At 42.7% G+C, this 21,387-nt stretch overlaps 1 protein-coding gene across 4 annotated transcripts in view; it reads left to right on the forward strand.

Annotated features, from left to right (window-relative positions):
• Positions 1–1,627: 1,627 nt before the first annotated feature.
• LOC143099997 (guanylate-binding protein 4-like) overlaps positions 1,628–21,387 on the forward strand; it is a 25,545-nt gene continuing 5,785 nt past the window's right edge. Inside the window, exons 1-11 of one of the 4 annotated variants that reach the window (XM_076262910.1) lie at positions 1,628–1,714; positions 2,867–2,962; positions 5,327–5,513; positions 5,739–5,816; positions 8,269–8,318; positions 9,142–9,251; positions 10,777–10,964; positions 12,686–12,928; positions 13,457–13,737; positions 15,347–15,559; positions 19,148–19,250. In XM_076262910.1, coding sequence (XP_076119025.1) covers positions 5,327–5,513; positions 5,739–5,816; positions 8,269–8,318; positions 9,142–9,251; positions 10,777–10,964; positions 12,686–12,928; positions 13,457–13,737; positions 15,347–15,559; positions 19,148–19,250 — 1,453 coding nt within the window. In that variant the 5' untranslated portion in view covers positions 1,628–1,714; positions 2,867–2,962. Of the gene's footprint in view, positions 1,715–2,079; positions 2,607–2,866; positions 2,963–5,326; positions 5,514–5,738; positions 5,817–8,268; positions 8,319–9,141; positions 9,252–10,776; positions 10,965–12,685; positions 12,929–13,456; positions 13,738–15,346; positions 15,560–19,147; positions 19,251–21,387 lie in introns of those variants that run through there. The other 3 variants (XM_076262912.1, XM_076262909.1, XM_076262911.1) reach the window with 3 other exon arrangements.

Consider the following 21,387-nt stretch of genomic DNA (forward strand, 5'->3'; position numbering starts at 1 on the left):
GCAACTGCAACTACGTTATGTCAAAGATCCTTTATCAACCGTCTCTGGTTATGTGATTATGCAGAGTGGAAGACTACAGGCTGCACCGTCTTTGTGATTATTGGTAAGTACATTATACAAGTATCATTTTAAATGTAAACTGGTGTTGATGTCATTTTAGTCTGCTAAATATGTAGGCCTGTTCTGTATTAAACATGAAAGTTTACAAACTTAGTTTACTCTGAAATTCTGACAACCTGAAACGTGCCAGACAAGCTGGGTAGTAGCTACGGTTAGCTTGTAGTCTAGGTTCTTTTAAACATGCATACACAACTATGTGAATATGAGCTTTAAGGCTAAATTGATGAGCTTTGCTTATTCACCAAAATCGCTTAATATCGTGTCCATTGTGTGTTAGCTGCAAATTCGTAGCCATTTGTCTGTAGCTAGCTAGCCTTGCTGCTAGTAGCACTGCAGTTAGCTTTAGACGGTCAGCGTTTTTTTAAGCCTGTTTAAAATGGATTTAGAGTGGAAAAACTTGGTCCACAAGAATTGTCGCTGTCCTCCAGTTTATCCGGTTTGGTATGCAATGCGTTGTTGACGTTACTGTTATAAAATAAATAATCTTTGGATGTTGAATCTAATATTTACTCTTTGTTTCTTTGCTTTGTGTGCTTTTTGTACGTCTCACAGGAGCAGTGAGGAAGAATCGCAGGTTGATGCCTAACATTAACGTCAGTCCATTGGGCTAGTTTTTGCCCTGGTCCTCTGACATCCATCCGGGAATGGCGCTGCTATTCACCGTCTGCTCGAAAATATTTCTCAGGACAGCTACTAGCCTCTGCGAGAGATCTGCCGCTGCCGCGACCAAGGAACTGCTGCTGACCTGCGAGCTGCCATGATAGCAGCCTGCCCTGCAGTCTGGATTGAGTAGCCTAGCTAACGTCGAAGAACTCTCACGAAACAACAAACTGTCGCTGTCAAAGTCCACCGATCTGCTGATCTGCAGGATCGCCCAACTGTTCTGTGCTTTCAGTGCTCCCCAGACTGCCAGTAATCTTCCTCCGACACAGCTGAGCGCCGTCGTCATCATCATCGGGACATCAGCCGGTTAGATGCAACGGACTATGTTAACATGACATTTTCCTTCAGTGCGTTTAGCGGAGTTTGTTTATCAACATAAGCCTTATATTTCACATATTGATTTCTGTTATGTTGTAGGCCTAGGCCTAAGCTTAGGCTAGCGGACACAGTGTTCTCTTTTGCCTTTTTAAAATAAAAAACTATTTTGAAAATTACAAATTGTGTAATTGTCTGATAGCTTAAATATGAATCACAGACCAGGGCCAGATGAGCCCCAGATGTAGAATATGAGTCTGGGCCAGATCCGCACCAAATGCCATGGCAATATTAACTGTACTGGGCCAGTTCTGTCTCTGATCCGTAATTCCAACCTGTTCCGGTATTGGCCCGTTGGAAGAAATTACCCCGGGGCAGGTCCGTTTAGAGGATCTGCGCCAAATGCTAATGAAGATCTGGACCAAATCTGGCCCAAATATATTTTGCTGTCTGGGTTGCTACCGAAGCTGCAGGGGGAGCTATGTCGTGAATAATGCGAGCCCAAATCAGGCGAAAACCCAGAAACAGTGAAGGAATAACCAGACCTGCATAGGGCTTCTTTAAGGCATTTGTGGAGAAGAAGGATGGTTTGTGTGTTTTCTTCCTACACCTCACGGTAAGCTATTTCGTTGCTCTGATCGGTTAGGTCTATCCAATTGAGTGCAGAGGCATTCCCCCCCTGTATCGGTTGAAACACGCCCCATAATTACGTCCCAATGGAGCAGTATCAGACTCATATTCTGACTAGAATTGAGTATGACTACATCAGGCTAACTAAATGTGGCAAGAGCGGTATTTTATAGCCTGACTACGCCACTATGGGAATTACACCCAGAGAAATATAAATTCAGTAATGCAAACAAGTTCGTTTACTCAAAATGCAGGAGACGTGGTTCCATCCATAAAAGTATGTTTTATTGACACAGTGGTACAAGACAAAGAGGATCGCACATCAAACAGATGAGACACGTACAGGGAAAGATAGGCTACCGGTTTACTTTCACTTTCAGCCAGCCGCGCCTCTCACGCGCTCAGCCAGTCAGCCTGTAAATTTTTCTGCTCGTTGGCAGCCCTGCAGTGAAAACCGTTAAAAACAACTTGTTTGTGAATGTTTGACAACTACTGCAGCGGTGGTGAGCAACGCGAGCAAGCGCAAAGAAATCAGTTGAAGGCACATAACACCGGCGAGGCGCGGCCGGCTTAAACTGAAAGTAGCCTATAACCGGCACGACAGTGATTTACGAGAGGTGAAGTGTGTTCGTGTAACACTGTGCACCCTGCACTCTTTCACCCATAGGATAAGATAACCTAAAGACACACTGAGCTCTCGTAGGCCTATTGGCTGAAGTCAGATGTGTTGATGTAATATTGTGAGCTTGTCTCTCTCACAAGATAACGAATGTGATCCGCACTGCGTGTGTGCTCTGCGTCTTCTGTGCTGTCGGGCTGTTAGCCTACCAGAGAGGGTTAAACCGGAGGATCTTTGCTTTTAAAGTTAAAACTCTCGGGTAAGCGAATTGTGTAGTTGCTATAGGCCTACGCTCTTGGTCTTGTAGCCTATTGGATAGCCAAGTCTGAGTTTATCGTGGGAAATAAGAAACGGCCTAATGCCGCCAATTGTTACTTAAATGTAGGCTAAGTCCTCCTAACTTGATAGTCGCTTTTAAAACGAAAAATGTAAAATGTAGGTCTTATAAACTGCCTTATAATGCGTTGACAGTTACATACGGATGCTGTTTCCTGCTCATTTCCATTCGTTTTCTTCAAGGGTTCGGTGATCTCAACATTCTATTCTACATCCTCACGCGGTTCAGTCTGAATCTTCTGTGGCACGCGACGCAGTTTGAATCTTCTGTCTCCAAAGGTAGGCTGCAAGACATAAACGTTTTATAAAATGTATCGGTTTTGATGGTGTGTGCATCCTAGACCCACTGCAGTTATGGGAAAGTTGTTCTGAAATGCACTAAAATAACATTTTCATGTCCAGAATATTGCATTTGTGTAGCAAAGTGTAGGCTAGTGTAATGTTTTTTTTCCCCATGCTCAGACTTTTGTATTTCCTGCATATGAACTGCATATAATTTCTCCAAAACAGCAGTTTTGATACTTAAGGTACATTTGGTTGGATCAAAATCGTTCTTAGTAGTCTTGGAAACCTGGCACACCAGGTAAAATCAAAAGTAACAAGCCTAGCCATCAACTTCGATACAGATTTAAGCTTCAAGCCCCATATCAGTAAAGTTACCCAGACAGCTTATTTCCACCACCTCAAAAACACTGCCAAAGTTCAACCTTTTTTAACTCAACAAGATGCAGAGAAACTAATCCATGCCTTCATCACTAGCAGGTTAGACTACTGCAATCCAAGCCTTTATCACCAGACTACTGCAATCCAATCCTTTATCACTAAACTACTGCCATCCATGCCTTTATCGGGCCATCCTTAAAAATATTTTCGTTTGCCGTAACCCGACCGACCCTGTCAATTTAGAACCGACCCAAATATTTATTTTTTTCCCCTTTTAGTCCGACCGACTTGCCGGTTGTAAACTTGCGTTAATACCGACCGATTGTTTTTTTACTCTAAACAACCAATACAAATGCAATAAAATAATATTTATTTTAGTAGGCCCAAGTATTGTGAATATAAATTGCCTACATGCAAACGTGGCTCACTTAAATAAAACCCTGTGGCGTCATCTCTACACCATTGGTTTTACGCATGTCACACTATGGCCTACGCTTCGTTTCATTCACACAAACTGATAACGCTTTTACTTGGCACGAAGTTCTGGAAGAACTGTGGCCAGAACTTTTCTCATCCCTTCCCCCCCCCCTAGTCTAACGGTGACCGTGTCGGAGTATTGAAATTGGTTGTGGTCTATTTAGCATTTCTCAAAATATGGGTCCGCAACATGGAGACTGCTGTTCCGCGGAGTCGTGGAGTGAAATTTGGCCCGGTGCTTCATTTGATAATTTGCTGCGCAGTTGATCAAGAAACCGCGGATCGACGAAAAAATAAAACAAACGTTTCTGCTATCGATGTCATTAAACATGGAGCCCTACAATTAAGTGGTGGTATGAACATTCATTCAATGCGCGACTGCGCGAGAGAAACTGAAACTAATCGATAACGTTGGTATCAAAGCTCCGCTTCAACCTGTTGGAAGGCTATTTATTTATTTAACGAAACTTAATAGAACGACGTTTTTTGGAACTTCCTTAGAAACAGAGCAGATCTGTATAATACACTGTATAGCATTGAGTATTGTATAGTCAAATTTCAATATAACGTGGCCAAGAGTTATTGTAGCCTTCTTTCTGGGTACATGTAGATGAGCCCTATGACCCCAAAGTCTGCCATGACCGGGCCTCCGGTCATAGAAGTTTGAGAAAGACTGGTCTATATAACCTGCATCAGAATGAGGTTTGCAATGGTGCGCCTGAAGGCACAGGTTGAAGACCCAGTCAGTTACGTCACAATATGCACATTTGTGTAAATTCATTCCTACGTAATCACCATGATCAAAATTGTACTTTTTTTTTACTTTGAATCTTGAAAAAAAAAACATATTGACCTACCTACCGACCCATTTTTAATTTTTTTTGGCTGTTACTGCAAACAAAAATATTTTTAAGGATGGCCTCACTAGACTACTGCAATCCATGCCTTTATCACTAGCAGGTTAGACTACTGCAATCCATGCCTTTATCACTAGACTACTGCAATCCATGCCTTTATCACTAGACTACTGCAATCCATGCCTTTCTCACTAGCAGGTTAGACTTCTGCAATCCATGCCTTTATTACTAGCAGGTTAGACTACTGCAATCCATGCCTTTATCACTAGCAGGTTAGACTACTGCAATCCATGCCTTTATCACTAGTAGGTTAGACTACTGCAATGCACTTTTTTACTGATTTTTTTTATTTATCTTGTAGCCTATTTCATCACATTATTTTACATTCTACTGCTACTATTTACAGGGTCTTCCTATTGTCACTGCATTAGTTGTATCTGGGAGCCAAAAAGAAGTGACGCTAATGTTGGCCACTAGAGGCAAACTTTCAGCCAAGTTCTAGCCACAATGAGAAGTTTGCCACTAGTGGCAAATGTGTTCGCCAGTGATTTGTGTTTCGTGTTCGTGTGTGTGTTAATTGTGGTGTGTGTGTGATGTGTGTGTGTGGTGTGTGTGTGTGTGTGTGTGTGTGCGCGCATCCCCCCAGATGGCTCTCTCCATGCAGGCCCCGGTGTGTCTGGTTGATAACGGGCCTGACGGGCACATGCGTGTCCAGCAGGAGGCGCTGCAGATCCTGGAGCAGATCCAGCAGCCAGTGGTGGTGGTGGGCGTGGTGGGGCTCTACCGCACGGGCAAGTCCTACCTCATGAACCGGCTGGCCGGCAAACACACAGGTCAGAGCCACAGCAGACAACGCAGTGTGTGTGATTGGTGGAGATGTAATGGGCAGGCTAACCAGAGCGTGTGATTGGTGGAGATGTAGTGGGCAGGCTAACCAGAGTGTGTGATTGGTGGAGATGTAGTGGGCGGGGTAACCAGAGTGTCTGATTAGTGGATAGATGTTAAGGGGTGGGGCATAAAGCTCATGGTCTGTAATGAAGTTCCTCTTGATCTCTCAGGGTTTGCTCTGGGCAGCACCATCGAGTCTAAAACCAAAGGAATCTGGATGTGGTGTGTACCTCACCCCTCTAAACCAGGTGTGTACACACACACACACACACCTCACCCCTCTAAACCAGGGTATTGGGTATTGTGGTGTTTTTTCCAGTTTAAGATACTTTTACATTCCTATAAGTTCCCATTTATTGTAAGTTCCCATTTATTGTAAGCCAGAGGACTAACTGCCACAACAAGAGAATAGGGGAAGAACCGCCCACACACACACACAACCACACCACCTGGTCAAAACAAAACACGTGTGACGTTTTGAGTAGTGCCGGCTAGCATGCAGTAGTGTAGTGGTTAAGGAGCTGGGCTAGCATGCAGTAGTAGTGTAGTGGCTAAGGAGCTGGGCTAGCATGCAGTAGTAGTGTAGTGGCTAAGGAGCTGGGCTAGCATGCATTAGTAGTGTAGTGGATAAGGAGCTGGGCTAGCATGCAGTAGGTGGTAGTGTAGTGGTTAAGGAGCTGGGCTAGCATGCAGTAGTAGTGTAGTGGCTAAGGAGCTGGGCTAGCATGTAGTAGTAGTGTAGTGGCTAAGGAGCTGGGCTAGCATGCAGTAGTAGTGTAGTGGATAAGGATCTAGGCTAGCATGCAGTAGGTGGTGGTAGTGTAGTGGTTAAGGAGCTGGGCTAGCATGCAGTAGGTGGTAGTGTAGTGGTTAAGGAGCTGGGCTAGCATGCAGTAGTAGTGTAGTGGCTAAGGAGCTGGGCTAGCATGCAGTAGTAGTGTAGTGGCTAAGGTGCTGGGCTAGCATGCAGTAGTAGTGTAGTGGATAAGGATCTAGGCTAGCATGCAGTAGGTGGTGGTAGTGTAGTGGTTAAGGAGCTGGGCTAGCATGCAGTAGGTGGTAGTGTAGTGGTTAAGGAGCTGGGTTAGCATGCAGTAGTAGTGTAGTGGCTAAGGAGCTGGGCTAGCATGCAGTAGGTGGTGGTAGTGTAGTGGTTAAGGAGCTGGGCTAGCATGCAGTAGGTGGTAGTGTAGTGGTTAAGGAGCTGGGCTAGCATGCAGTAGTAGTGTAGTGGCTAAGGAGCTGGGCTAGCATGCAGTAATAGTGTAGTGGTTAAAGAGCTGGGCTAGCGTGTAGTAGCCTGTAGGGTGGTGGTAGTGTAGTGGTGAAGGAGCTGGGCTAGCATGCAGTAGTAGTGTAGTGGTTAAGGAGCTGGGCTAGTGTGCAGTAGGTGGTAGTGTAGTGGTTAAGGAGCTGGGCTAGCATGCAGTAGTAGTATAATGGTTAAGGAGCTGGGCTAGCATGCAGTAGTAGTGTAGAGGTTAAGGAGCTGGGCTAGCATGCAGTATCCTGAAAGGTTGTGGGTTCAATTCCTGGCTACCAACGTTGTGCCCTCTTCTAACATCTGGTCATGTTTAATCTGGTCATGTTTAATCTGGCCAGGTTTAATCTAGCACTTTAATCTGGTCATGTTTAATCTAGCACTTACCTCTATATTCTTCCCTATCCTGACTATCCTTCTTCTCCCTGTAGTGACTTTTATTGAACTGTTATCATATTCTATGGCTATGCGAGTAGTAGCCTACTTATTGAACTGTTATCATATTCTATGGCTATGCGAGTAGTAGCCTACTTATTGCTTATTGTTAAGTGATGATCTTGCCTCTATGCGAGTAGTAGCCTGCTTATTGCTTATTGTTAAGTGATGATCTTGCCTCTATGCGAGTAGTAGCCTACTTATTGAGCTGTTATCATATTCTATGGCTATGCGAGTAGTATCCTACTTATTGAGCTGTTATCATATTCTATGGCTATGCGAGTAGTATCCTACTTATTGAACTGTTATCATATTCTATGGCTATGCGAGTACTAGCCTACTTATAGCTTATTGTTAAGTGATGATCTTGCCTCTATGCGAGTAGTAGCCTCCTTATTGCTTATTGTTAAGTGATGATCTTGCCTCTATGCGAGTACTAGCCTACTTATAGCTTATTGTTAAGTGGTGATCTTGCCTCTATGCGAGTACTAGCCTACTTATAGCTTATTGTTAAGTGGTGATCTTGCCTCTATGCGAGTAGTAGCCTACTTATTGCTTATTGTTAAGTGATGATCTTGCCTCTATGCGAGTAGTAGCCTACTTATAAGCTTATTGTTAAGTGGTGATCTTGCCTCTATGCGAGTACTAGCCTACTTATAGCTTATTGTTAAGTGGTGATCTTGCCTCTATGCGAGTAGTAGCCTACTTATTGCTTATTGTTAAGTGATGATCTTGCCTCTATGCGAGTAGTAGCCTACTTATAGCTTATTGTTAAGTGGTGATCTTGCCTCTAGGCGAGTAGTAGACTACTTATAGCTTATTGTTAAGTGATGATCTTGCCTCTATGCGAGTAGTAGCCTACTTATTTATTGTTAAGTGATGATCTTGCCTCTATGCGAGTAGTAGACTACTTATTGCTTATTGTTAAGTGATGATCTTGCCTCTATGCGAGTAGTAGCCTGCTTATTGCTTATTGTTAAGTGGTGATCTTGCCTCTTCAACAGGAAACACCCTTGTCCTGCTGGACACAGAGGGACTGGGAGATGTAGACAAGGTGATGTACAAGGACTCTTTTACCCTTACTGAACACTTTAGATGTAGACAAGGTGATGTACAAGGACTCTTTTACCCTTACTGAACGCTTTAGATGTAGACAAGGTGATGTACAAGGACTCTTATTTTACCCTTACTGAACACTTTAGATGTAGACAAGGTGATGTACAAGGACTCTTTTATCCTTACTGAACACTTTAGATGTAGACAAGGTGATGTACAAGGACTCTTTTACCCTTACTGAACACTTTAGATGTAGACAAGGTGATGTACATTGTACAAGGACTCTTATTTTACCCTTACTGAACGCTTTAGATGTAGACAAGGTGATGTACAAGGACTCTTTTACCCTTACTGAACACTTTAGATGTAGACAAGGTGATGTACAAGGACTCTTTTTTATCCTTACTGAACGTTTTACATGGGCGGCCGTGATATGCTTTTAGTTGCCCTGGATTTCCCATCTAAAATAGGGATAGTTGAAATGCTGTTAAAAACACCACTGCAAGTCAAAAACTTCCTTTATACTTTCTGTACAACTTTATGGAATGACAGTTCATGAAGTTGAAATCAAAGACAAACTTTTCACAGGCTGCATTTATATTTAAGTTGATTTGTTAGCATATAGCAATAAGCCCATCTGTTAGTAATGAATTCATTCATTTAGCACATTTTTCATCCAACATTCTGTCTGTTTATATTTTTTAAACAACTGCATGTGAAACTGGGCAATTTCCGGCTGTAGCCAGCTAATGTAGACGTTTGTGTGAGTGTGTGTGTGTGTTTGTGTGTGTGTGTGTGTGTGTGTGTGTTTCATGTCTCAGGGAGACTCCAAGCATGACACACAGATCTTCTCTCTGGCCGTCCTGCTAAGCAGCACTCTGGTTTACAACAGCAGAGGGACCATCGACAACAGGGCAGTGGAGGACTTGCAGTATCCTTGTGCACACAACGGTTGCCGAAGAGCTCACAGTGTTATGGTGTGTTAGTGTTAGCCAGAGCTGACATTGTTAAGGAGATTTAATGTTAGCCAGAACTGAAAGAGTTTTAAAAGAGCATTAACGTTAGCCAGAGCTCATAGTGTTATAGGGCTTTAGCGTTAGCCAGAGCTAAGTAGTATATATACTCTTTTGATCCCGTGAGGGAAATTTGGTCTCTGCATTTATCCCAATCCGTGAAATAGTGAAACACACTCAGCACACAGTGAGGTGAAGCACACACTAATCCTGACGCAGTGAGCTGCCTGCAACAACAGCGGCGCTCGGGGAGCAGTGAGGGGTTAGGTGCCTTGCTCAAGGGCACTTCAGCCATTCCTACTGGTCGGGGTTCGAACCGGCAACCCTCCGGTTACAAGTGCAAAGCGCTAACCAGTAGTGATGGGCAAATGAAGATTTGGTGAAGCACTGAACCACTTTGAACTATTGGTTCAAAAATGGGTTCATTACTCGAAGCTTCAGTAACAGCGACCTCTCCTGGTGAAAAGCCAAGACTGCATCTAAATTATCTCGGCTAGATAGTGGACAGAAGGCTTTACTAGTGAAATAAATCTAGTGCACGCACCTAACCACCCCACCCCCACACATACGTAGTGCACATGAATAAGAATGGGATATCATTATTTATACAAATAAAGATTGATCAAGAGCCATCAGAATAAAGTTTTCCCACATATCTCTTACATTGTAATAAAAATAAATCGACATGAACAAACTATGCTTGTCACAGTAGAGGCTATGAACCAAACGCAATGTTGTGCATTAGCCTAAAGTGTTTATGCTTTGAGCGCGCTACAATTCAGACTAGAAACGAGGCCGTGCCAGTTGCAGTGGTAGCACGATTGGTTCACGAGGCGGTGGCGCTGCGAACCACTCAGGTGATTCTTTCAGAGAATGAAACAGTTTCTGCTTCGGACGTCATATGTCACGTGATTTTTCCGTAGCAAAGCAAGCTTCGGAGCAGTGGTTCAAATGGAATTGTAGTGACTGGTTTGAAGCACGTATCGAAGCTTCAGTGTCAGACTGCCATCACTACTAACCAGTAGGCCACGGCTGACAGTGTTATGAGCATTAGCGTTAGCCAGAGCTGACAGTGTTATGGGGCATTAGCGTTAGCCAGATCTGACAGTGTTATGGGGCATTAGCGTTAGCCAGAGCTCATAGTGTTATGGGGCTTTAGCGTTAGCCCGAGCTCGTAGTGTTATGGGAATTTAGCATTAGCCCGAGCTCATAGTGTTATGGGACTTTAGCGTTAGCCAGAGCTCATAGTGTTATAAGTATTAGTGTTAGCCAGAGCTCATAGTGTTATAAGCATTAGCGTTAGCCAGAGCTCATAGTGTTATGGGACTTTAGCATTAGCCAAAGCTCATAGTGTTATGAGCATTAGCGTTAGCCAGATCTGACAGTGCTATGGGGCTTTAGCATTAGCCAGAGCTCACTGTGCTGCACCTCAACTGCCTGCAGATATGTAACTGAGTTGGCTGAGTACATCAAAGTGAAGTCATCTGATGAAGATGGAGACGATTCTGAGTTTGTGAAGGTCTTCCCCAGCTTCATCTGGGCCGTGAGGGACTTCACTCTTGAGAGGAAGATCGACGACAAGGATGCGACAGAGGATGAATACTTAGACTTTGCCCTGAAGCTGAAACCTGGTATGAAATATCAGCTCCCAAAGTCACACTTCGAGTCAGTTCCCAAATACCCAGTATTGTTTTGCCTCTTCTGACCACATTATTACAAAACTTACGAAAGTGAGGAATAAATTTCAATCTACAATTTGATGAGATGCTAGGTTCAAATTAATAATACACCATGCTACCTCCTTAGACCTCTGAGCTCCTCGCAGGGTTAGGTGAGCTTAATGTACCCCTCACCCTGATCCTGTTCCTATATTATCAACCACGTCCTTTAGAGGTTACCCCTAACCCTGATCATGTTCTTATATTATCAACCACGTCCTTTAGAGCTTACCCCTAACTCTGGACCCTGTTCCTGTCCTAATATTATCGACCACATCAATGTCTTAATATTATCGATCATATCAATGTCCTTACATTATCGACCATATCCTTTAGAGGTTACCCTTAACTCTGCACCCTGGTCTTGTCCTTACATTATCGACCACATCAGTGTCCTAATATTATCGACCACATCAATGTCCTAATATTATCGACCACGTCCTTTAGAGCTTACCCCTAACTCTGGACTCTGGTCCTGTCCTAATATTATCGACCACATCAATTTCCTAATATTATCGACCACATCAATGTCCTAATATTATCGACCATATCAAGGTCCTTACATTATCGACCACATCCTTTAGAAGTTACCCCTAACCCTGGACCCTGGTCTTGTCCTTACATTATCGACCACATCCTTTAGAGCTTACCCCTCACCCTGATATTGACCTTAGGTTACTGACCACAGTGGCTAAAAGTGGTACTAAAGCTTCACGCAGCTTCACGCTTCGTAATGCGCGACTGAAGTGGCCATTTGAAAGCGATGCCCACTGTACCCCTCACCCTGATCCTGTTCTTATATTGTCAACCACATCCTTTAGAGGTTATCCCTAACTCTGGACCCTGGTCCTGTCCTAATATTATTGACCACATCAATGCCCTAATATTATCGACCACATCAATGCCCTAATCTTATCAACCACATCAATGTCTTAATATTATCGATCATATCAATGTCCTTACATTATCGACCATATCCTTTAGAGGTTACCCTTAAAGGAACCATATGTAAGATTGTGGCCAAAACTGGTACTGCAATCACTTTCAAATTACTGTAGAGCAATGTATCCCCTCCCCCCTGACTCGAGGTTGCCAACCCGGATGCCGTAACACTACTGATTTTGTGATTAGTAGATAGGTAGAGGGTGGCGCATCAGGCCAAAACACAACATGACATGACAAAACACAACATCAACATCAGTTGAGGGCTGCAACTTCACTTTTTAAATGACAATATCCTTGCCGGACTACTGTTGTCAGTGATATAAGTATTTGAAATGAACATGATTTCTTAATGTCTAGTGACATATTAGGGCCATTTTATGATTAATTGAAATATATTTCTTACATACGGTTCCTTTAACTCTGCACCCTGGTCTTGTCCTTACATTATCGACCACATACGTGTCCTAATATTATCAACCACATCAATGTCCTAATATTATCGACCACGTCCTTTTGAGGTTACCCCTCACCCTGATATTGACCTTAGGTTACTGACCACATCCTTCAGAGTTTTAACTTCACACACTTCACATTGCTTAGACAGAACACACTCAAACACAGACTCCCACCTCTTCCTTTCATGTGTACATATGTCCACTAACCCAGAGTTCTGCTGGTCTCTCCTGAAGGCAGCTCTAAAAAGGTGAATGACCACAACCTTCCTCGAGAATGCATCCGGAAGTACTTCCCATCCCGGAAGTGTTTCACCTTCCCATTCCCCAGCCGCCCGGAGGACGTGATCCGTCTGGAGAGCTTGTCCCAGTCAGAAACGGCCCCAGAGTTCCTGGAGGTCACGGAGCGCTTCTGCACCTTCGTCTTCGATCAGAGCCCTGTGAAGCAGCTGAAGGATGGACACACTGTCAACGGCAGGAGTGAGTCAGACTGGAGCTGTGTTGTCACGATAGCAGAGTTAAGACTAAGTATCAGCAGAACAGTCAAACTACAATAACATTGTCACGATAAAAGGGTTAAGACTACGAGAACACTATGGTTGATAAGTGTATTTAAAGGTTTTCGAGATCTAGTCTGTAAGAACAACTGTAACTAACTCACTCTGTTATGAATTAGCAAATAAATGTAAGTGTTACTGAATAATGTAATAGCCAACAACACTCTCACAGTGTTACTCCCCCACTGTTACTACACAACCACTGTGTAGCTGATGCACAGACGCCTGTTCCAGAGTGTCTGTTCCAGTGTTGCTTAGTTACTGCTATACTGTTCCAGAGTGTCTGCTTCAGTGTTGCTTAGTTACTGCTATACTGTTCCAGAGTGTCTGCTTCAGTGTTGCTTAGTTACTGCTATACTGTTCCAGAGTGTCTGTGTTCCAGTGTTGCTTAGCAATTGCTACCCAGAGACCAAGTGCTTGTGTTTGTTGCCCCCCCCCCCCCCCCCTGCAGTCCTGGGGCACCTGGTGAAGACGTACGTGGAGACCATGTCCAGCGGAGGCGTGCCCTGCTTGGAGAACACAGTGGTTGCCATGGCGCAGATTGAGAATGAGGCCGCTGTGAAGGAGGGTCTCGAGGTTTACGAGAGCGGCATGGCGCAGCTGACCGTCTACTTCCCCGTGGACCTGCGTGACATCACCGCCGAACACCAGCGCCTCAACAGCCTGGCAACAGAGGTCTTCATCAAGCGCTCCTTCAAGGATGACGACGGGAAGCACATTAAGTCTCTGGAGGTAAACTAGACCTGGAAAACTAATAATCAATTAGTGCTGGGCGGTATACCGGTTCACACCGTATATTTTCGTTATGATATGAATTTTTTAATATACCGCCATACCGGTGTATTTGATTACACAACGTTTGGAACGCTGCGCTGCGCGACAGTGTTTCAGACGGGACTTTTTTCACACGCACGCATGGTGCCACTGCAAGGCATAGTGAGGGTAAACACAAAACACCTTACGTTTTCCCCCTGAAGTATGACCCTTAAGGCTTAATTTTCTCCTTAGGTAAGGGGTTCATTTAAGAGTGTTGCACAGAATACCTTAAATTGTTTCTTTGGTTAAGGAAAAACATTAAGGGATACTGCATTGAAAGGGATTTAACGTCACGAAAATTCTATTAAGATTGTTCAACAGCTGTGGCTAGTAGGTGATGTCGTTAGTTAGCAACCCACCGAACACAGTGAATCTTATCATTCATCTCACCTTAAGAATATTCGCTGAAATTATCCAGGTAGCAAGTAAAGCATGTTATAGACAGGAACTTGAGCAATACTAGCTGGCTAGTTAGAAATGATCCTGACTGTCATTAGTGCACCAAAACGAACTTTTTTGTTAATGTTTTGCCTAGCGAACCGAAGCTCATGGCAGGCCACATGAAGTTAACGTTAGCATACCACTAACGTCATGTAAACCACACAATAACAATAAGGCATGTTTATGATAGGCCTATTTGACAGAGTAAGCATATTAGCAGAGAGGTTTTATTTTAAATTGTATAATTTTCAAAAAAGTATAATTATTGCAAGTTGCACTACTTTTTGTATTGGTTTTAAGATGTTTGTTAACTTTGCACAGTAAAAGTTCTGTAGTTTGACTGCAATTGTCTTTGCATTCTGATTAGATTCTTCATTAGAATCATGAGTGGCTCTTTGTAAACAGCATAATAACTGCATTACCACTTGTGTGGAGTTATTCTACATCATGACAGTAAAATAGACCATCCTTAGTCAATGTACTGCAGCAATTCCTCTCTCAACCTGTAGAAAATGCTGTGAACATCTGATTATGCATGAAAAAAATAATACCGTCATATACCGTGAAACCGTAAGAATTTTGAAAAATACCGTGATATACATTTTTGGTCATACCGCCCACCACTATAATCAATCATTCTGGAGGTAAACTAGACCTGGAAAACGAATAATCAATCATTCAAATGGCAACATGTCTCTGGAGGTAAAATAGACCTGGAAAACTAATTATCAATCATTCAAATGGCATCATGCTGGTACGACTACTGACAGAAGATCAGTAGAAGAAGATCATGTCTTTGATGTAGAGTTACCATCCGGCTCATTAGTGTAGAGTTATTGAAGAATCATCCGCTTTAGTAGTGAGTTATCCGCTTCAGTAGTGTGGAGTTATTGAAGAATCATCCGCTTCAGTAGTGTGGAGTTATTGAAGAATCATCCGCTTCAGTAGTGAGTCATCCGCTTCAGTGTGAAGTCATTGAAGAATGTATCTGACAGTCTCATATGCTGATGTTTTTCTGTGTGTCATTTCAGGAGGCTGTCAACAAGCCGTTCAGTGGATTCTGTTTTTTTCTGTGTCATTTCAGGAGGCTGTTAACGAGCTGTTCAGTAGATTCCTGCAGCAGAATGAGGAGGCCTCGGTCCAGAAATGCAAGAAGGTCCTCACAGGTCTCTCTGCTCTACTGAGGGAAAGACTCCAGCAGGGATTCTACATGAAACCCGGAGGATACCAGCTCTACCGCCAGGACATGGAGGACATCGTGGTGAAATACAAAAGCCAGACCCACCTGGGAGTCAAGGTTAGACTCGCATACAAACACTCCCCAACCTATAAGACTGAACAACTCCACATATACAAACACTCCCCAACCAATCAGACTGAACAACTCCACATATACAAACACTCCCCAACCAATAAAACTGAACAACTCCACATTTACAAACACTTTCCAACCAATAAGACTGAACAACTCCACATTTACAAACACTTTCCAACCAATAAGACTGAACAACTCCACATATACAAACACTCCCCAACCAATAAGACTGAACACTCTACATTTACAAATTAGGGATGCACAATGGGCCCGACATCGGCATCTGCAGATATAAGCTTCATAACTTAATTATCGGCATCTGCAGATATTAGCTTCATAACTTAATTATCGGCATCTGCAGTTATTAGCTTCATAACTTAATTATCGGTATCTGCAGATATTAGCTTCATAACTTAATTATCGGCATCTGCAGATATTAGCTTCATAACTTAATTATCGGCATCTGCAGGTATGAACATTTCTGCCGATGTGCCTGGCCGATAACGTGACGTGTTAATTCTGCGCACGCAAAGCGTTATGTTTTAAAGGAGAAGCAGTATTTTTTAAAGGAGAAGTTCGGTGTGATATTGACCTGTGTGTTGAAACATGATACCGAGTGTGAACTTTTGTCTCATAGCTCATCTCGGCTTGTCCACTGCACTCCGAAATCTGGCGCTAGTTAGCCGATGCTACCAACAGATTTTTGATGGGGGTACCTCGGGCATCGGCCTAGCCGTGCAAATAAATCACTGTTTTACACCATTTACGAGGCTCAAAGTAGCTCCACACTTCATTGGTAGACTTCCGAGGGCCCTGATATTTAAAACGAGACATTGAGAACTTTGGCAAAGCACTGGTAGTTTATTTACAAGACGATTTATACAGACAGTACCTTCAGGAAGTTTACTGTTCGTCACGATAAGTCGAGCGACGAGCACGAATGAACAGGTATGATAAGGGATCAGATTCCAAAAATAATTCCGTGTAAATGCATGTATTCCAGTTGCTGCTACTGGAACGGTAAACATAACTGAAGGTACTGTCTATTTTTGTTCTAGTTTACACGCTTTTTGTTTGAGGGTTTTAGTCTGTGTGGTATACCATGGAGCACATCTTACTTGTTTTCTTATTTTCTTTGTGAGTGGTGCTACAGAGTCTAGGGTTGAGCGTAATGAGTTCATCACATTATCGGTTAACAGATCGATCAGTTGGGCCTTCTGATACATCCTGAGTCAGGAATGTGGTAAGGGTAAGGGCCAATTTAAATTCTCTGTTTTACCCCTTCCCCTTCTCCTTAGTTTTGCGTGTGCACGTGTGACGAAGGGCTATGGGCAAGGGGTAGATACCCCTTAAAACCAAGCAAGATCGGGCGCTTACTTGGACCTTTTGGAAGTTTTCAAAAATCGCTGTTTTGTGAATGTCACATCATTATTTGCACGAATGTCTCGCATTTTACATATTTCCATGTCTGATATAGCCTACCCCGCGAATTTGCAGCATACCATGTCAGAAAAGTCCAACAGCAGCTAAATTCGCTGAACTTTTTTACCGCTCGTCTGATATGAATGCTGCATAGGCCTACTGCTGCCGACTCCTTGCATAGGCTATTACAGGTAGCGGTTGCTTCTGATGTCAAGTAACGGCCATTTGGACATTATTGTAAAATATCGAAGGAGTTGTGGGATGTTTACATAGCAAACTGCATGTTTATTTTGTCCCCCATCCCTGTTTCATTCACCCGGACCAGGAGGTAGGCTACGAACGAACATAGGCACGTTCTGCTGTTGTTGAAATCATTCCTGAACAGTTTTATTCCGAGCTGAAAATGCAATGATAGCCTATTTGACAGAAGACTAGACTAGTTGCTAGTCACAAAATATTAGCTTTCCGTGTGGTACGATCTCTGTAAATTACATTAATTCCTACCTAAAGTCACATTTATTCACTGAGGCCTATGGTCCTTAACCACCCTGCCCCCCAACCCCATTTCTACCCCCTCCTCTCTTCTCCCCTCTATTCCCCTGCTCTATCTCCTTTTGTAAAGCGACCTTGGGTTACTTGAAAGGCGCTATATAAAACCAAGTTATTATTATTATTATTATTATTCAAGTGTTTCAATCATCCCGCTCTCCCTTATGGTTGGCTAGTGGTAGGCCTATCTCATTTCCAAGGGGAATATTTTCACCCCTATGTCTTGCCACTCGCTTTCGAGGGACAAGGGCTAGGGGTAAGATGAAGGGATAGGGGAAGGGGAAGGGGTAAAACAGAGAATTGAGATTGGCCCTTAGTTCTGTTGAATGGAAAACCATTTTGGTGCTTCTAATATCGCTCAAAATTACATCAAATTATGAGTTAATTCGCTTGAAAATCTTATGGAGAAAGGACTTCAGAGCCACTCATGTTTCTCCATGAACAGTAAAAGGAAATATTTTTAAACTATTCAGAGTAGCCTGTAAGAAAATTGTCATCCTTTTGCGCATTGTTTTTAAGCGAATTAACTTCTTAATGGAGCTTGAGAGCAGTTACACCTGGAAAAAGAACTATTGGCACATTATTGCATCATGATTTAACGACCAGATAGAACCAGGCAGAGCCTTATAGATAAGGCGCTGGAACCAGGCAGACACTAGCGATCTAGAAACCAGGCAGACACTAACAATCTAGAACCAGGCAGACACTAGCGATCTAGAACCAGGCAGACTAGCGATCTAGAACCAGGCAGACACTAACGATCTAGAACCAGGCAGACACTAGCGATCTAGAACCAGGCAGACACTAACGATCTAGAACTAGGCAGACACTAACAATCTAGAACCAGGCAGACAAGAATGCTCTAGAACCAGGCAGACACTAGCGATCTAGAACCAGGCAGACACTAACGATCTAGAACCAGGCAGACAAGAACGCTCTAGAACCAGGCAGACACTAGCGATCTAGAACCAGGCAGACAAGAACGCTCTAGAACCAGGCAGACACTAACAATCTAGAACCAGGCAGACAAGAACGCTCTAGAACCAGGCAGACACTAGCGATCTAGAACCAGGCAGACACTAATGATCTAGAACTAGGCAGACACTAACAATCTAGAACCAGGCAGACACTAACGATCTAGAACCAGGCAGACACTAGCGATCTAGAACCAGGCAGACACTAACGATCTAGAACTAAGCAGACACTAACAATCTAGAACCAGGCAGACAAGAACGCTCTAAAACCAGACGACAAACACTCTAAAACCAGAGCGACACAAAGCACTAGAAGTCTGTTTCTTTTTGGATTTATCAATGATCAGGATTAACCTGGATTACAGTCCAAAAGTCCAGTTTTAAACCTGACTCAGCAGCCTTACAGAGAAACTGTTGAAGTGGAATCATGATCAGTGTTCCAACACTGAAGGGTACATCAGTCTTCACTCAACCTGCTAATGCCCATCATCATCATCACCTTCATCATATGTATGTGTAGATCCCATTGATTATTGGATTGGACAGAGAACTTAATTTACGTTTGTGTATGTGTGAGGGGTGTGTGTCTGATGTGTGTGTGTGTCTGTGTTTTTATGTGTCTCAGGCTGAAGATGTGTTGGAGGAGTTTCTGAAGCAGAGGAAGGAGGAGTCCTCAGCCATCCTGCATGCTGACCAGAGTCTCAGCGCCAGGGACAAACAGATCTGCGGTGAGTGTGTGTGTGTGTGTGTGTGTGTGTGTTTACATAAAGACTACATAAATTCTGCAATAATTTGCGCTGAAATCAAAGGATGTAGATTGATTTAAACCAAAGGGTCCAGAGTAGGACTGGGCGATAAAACTATAGCGATATATATATTGCAATAGACATGTAATCGATATCAATAAAAAATACATTCGATAGAACATTCGATAATTAAAAGCAACACACACCTCCCGCCTTACGTTGTCCATAAATAAATAGGCTAAATATATATTGCATTGTAGTATGTGCAACTCTACCAGAGTAGGCGATATAAGTAGGCCTACCTCAACACAGACTCTCAATGAGTCCTTGCCCCGTGCACTCTCTCTCTCTCTCTCTCTCTCTCTCTCTCTCTCTCTCTCTCTCTCTCTCTCTCTCTCCCTCCCCCTCTCAACAGGCGCATCCCTCCTCAGCATGCACATGTAATCCAAACATTCACAATCGTGCAAGACGACTGGCTAAATTGCTATTAGATCTGGTTAGCATCATTAGCACGCTGCACAAATTTGCTCAAAACTGTTGCATTCAAATTGACTGCTAAATTCTAATCATCTCAATCCAGATGCAAATGGGAAAGTATTTTCCAAGACTCAAACGGGCCTGTCCCAAAGAGGAAAAGTATTAATTTGAAACTTAATCACATGTGCGGAAACTAAACAGTCTAACCAGTAGACTATGATAAACTAGCAAATTAAGCTACTTTGTTTACAATATTTCCAGGCTTCAACCAGTGCTGCTTTTCATTCAGACTTATGTGCACATTTATTTATTTGAGTGTTTTTCATGATTGTGTTGCTATTTATTTTCCCTGTTTGCTTTGATTGATAACTGAGGTGATTAAAATCAGAGGACGGTTAAGTTTAAAATAAAAGTGTTTAAATTTAACTTTTTTTCCCTTCTGCGCCTTATCTGAAATAGATTTTTTTTAAAAATCAATAATTATCAATATCGACTGATATGAAATACCTATATCGTGATATTTTCAGCCATATCGCCCAGCCCTAGTCCAGAGCGCTCTTTAAAAGATGCGATTTCGGGGTAATACAGTCCGCTTCGCTCAAAATCATTGCCAAATGTTTGCCACTGTTTAAATCGCTCTGCATTACCCACTAATATGTGCGGCTTGTGACTCGTAATTGCAAACAGACAGGATTCTTGCAGCTGCCGATTGTCATTTGTTTAACATTTTTCACAAAGGTTACTCAAAATCTAGCGAGAAACAACGACTTAACTATCTGATTACACCATTGATAGCGTCTGGTTTATAAGATTATTAAGAAACCACGACTTTACTATCTGATTACACCATTGGCTATACATCGACTTTAGATTACACCATTGACTATACATCGACTTTACTATCTGATTACACCATTGACTATACATCGACTTTACTATCTGATTACACCATTGACTATACAACGACTTTACTATCTGATTACACCATTGATAGTGTCTGGTTGATAATATTATTAAGAAACAACAACTTTACTATCTGATTACACCATTGACTATAAAACGGCTTTACTATCTGATTACACCATTGACTATACATCGACTTTACTATCTGATTACACCATTGACTATACAACGACTTTACTATCTGATTACACCATTGATAGTGTCTGGTTTATAATATTATTAAGAAACAACAACTTTACTATCTGATTACACCATTGACTATAAAACGGCTTTACTATCTGATTACACCATTGACTATAAAATAACTTTACTATCTGATTACACCATTGACTATACAACGACTTTACTATCTGATTACACCATTGACTATACAACGACTTTACTATTTGATTACACCATTGACTATACAACAACTTTACTATGATTACACCATTGACTATACAACGACTTTACTATCTGATTACACCATTGATAGCGTCTGGTTCGATGTATCTGTCTTTCTAATGTTAGTTGTGTGTGTGTGTGTGTGCATGTGTCTGTATAATGTGTGTGTGTATGTGTGTGTGTGTGTGTGTGTATAATGTGTGTGTGTGTGTGTGTGCATAATGTGTGTGTGTGTGTGTGCATAATGTGTGTGTGTGTGTATGTATAATGTGTGTGTGTGTGTGTGTGTGTGTGT

This window comes from Alosa pseudoharengus, unplaced genomic scaffold, assembly GCF_046254945.1.
Source record: "Alosa pseudoharengus isolate Yale_2024_CS ecotype anadromous, Long Island Sound unplaced genomic scaffold, YU_APseudo_1.1 YU_APseudo_1.1_scf_3, whole genome shotgun sequence".
Lineage (NCBI taxonomy): Eukaryota > Metazoa > Chordata > Actinopteri > Clupeiformes > Clupeidae > Alosa > Alosa pseudoharengus.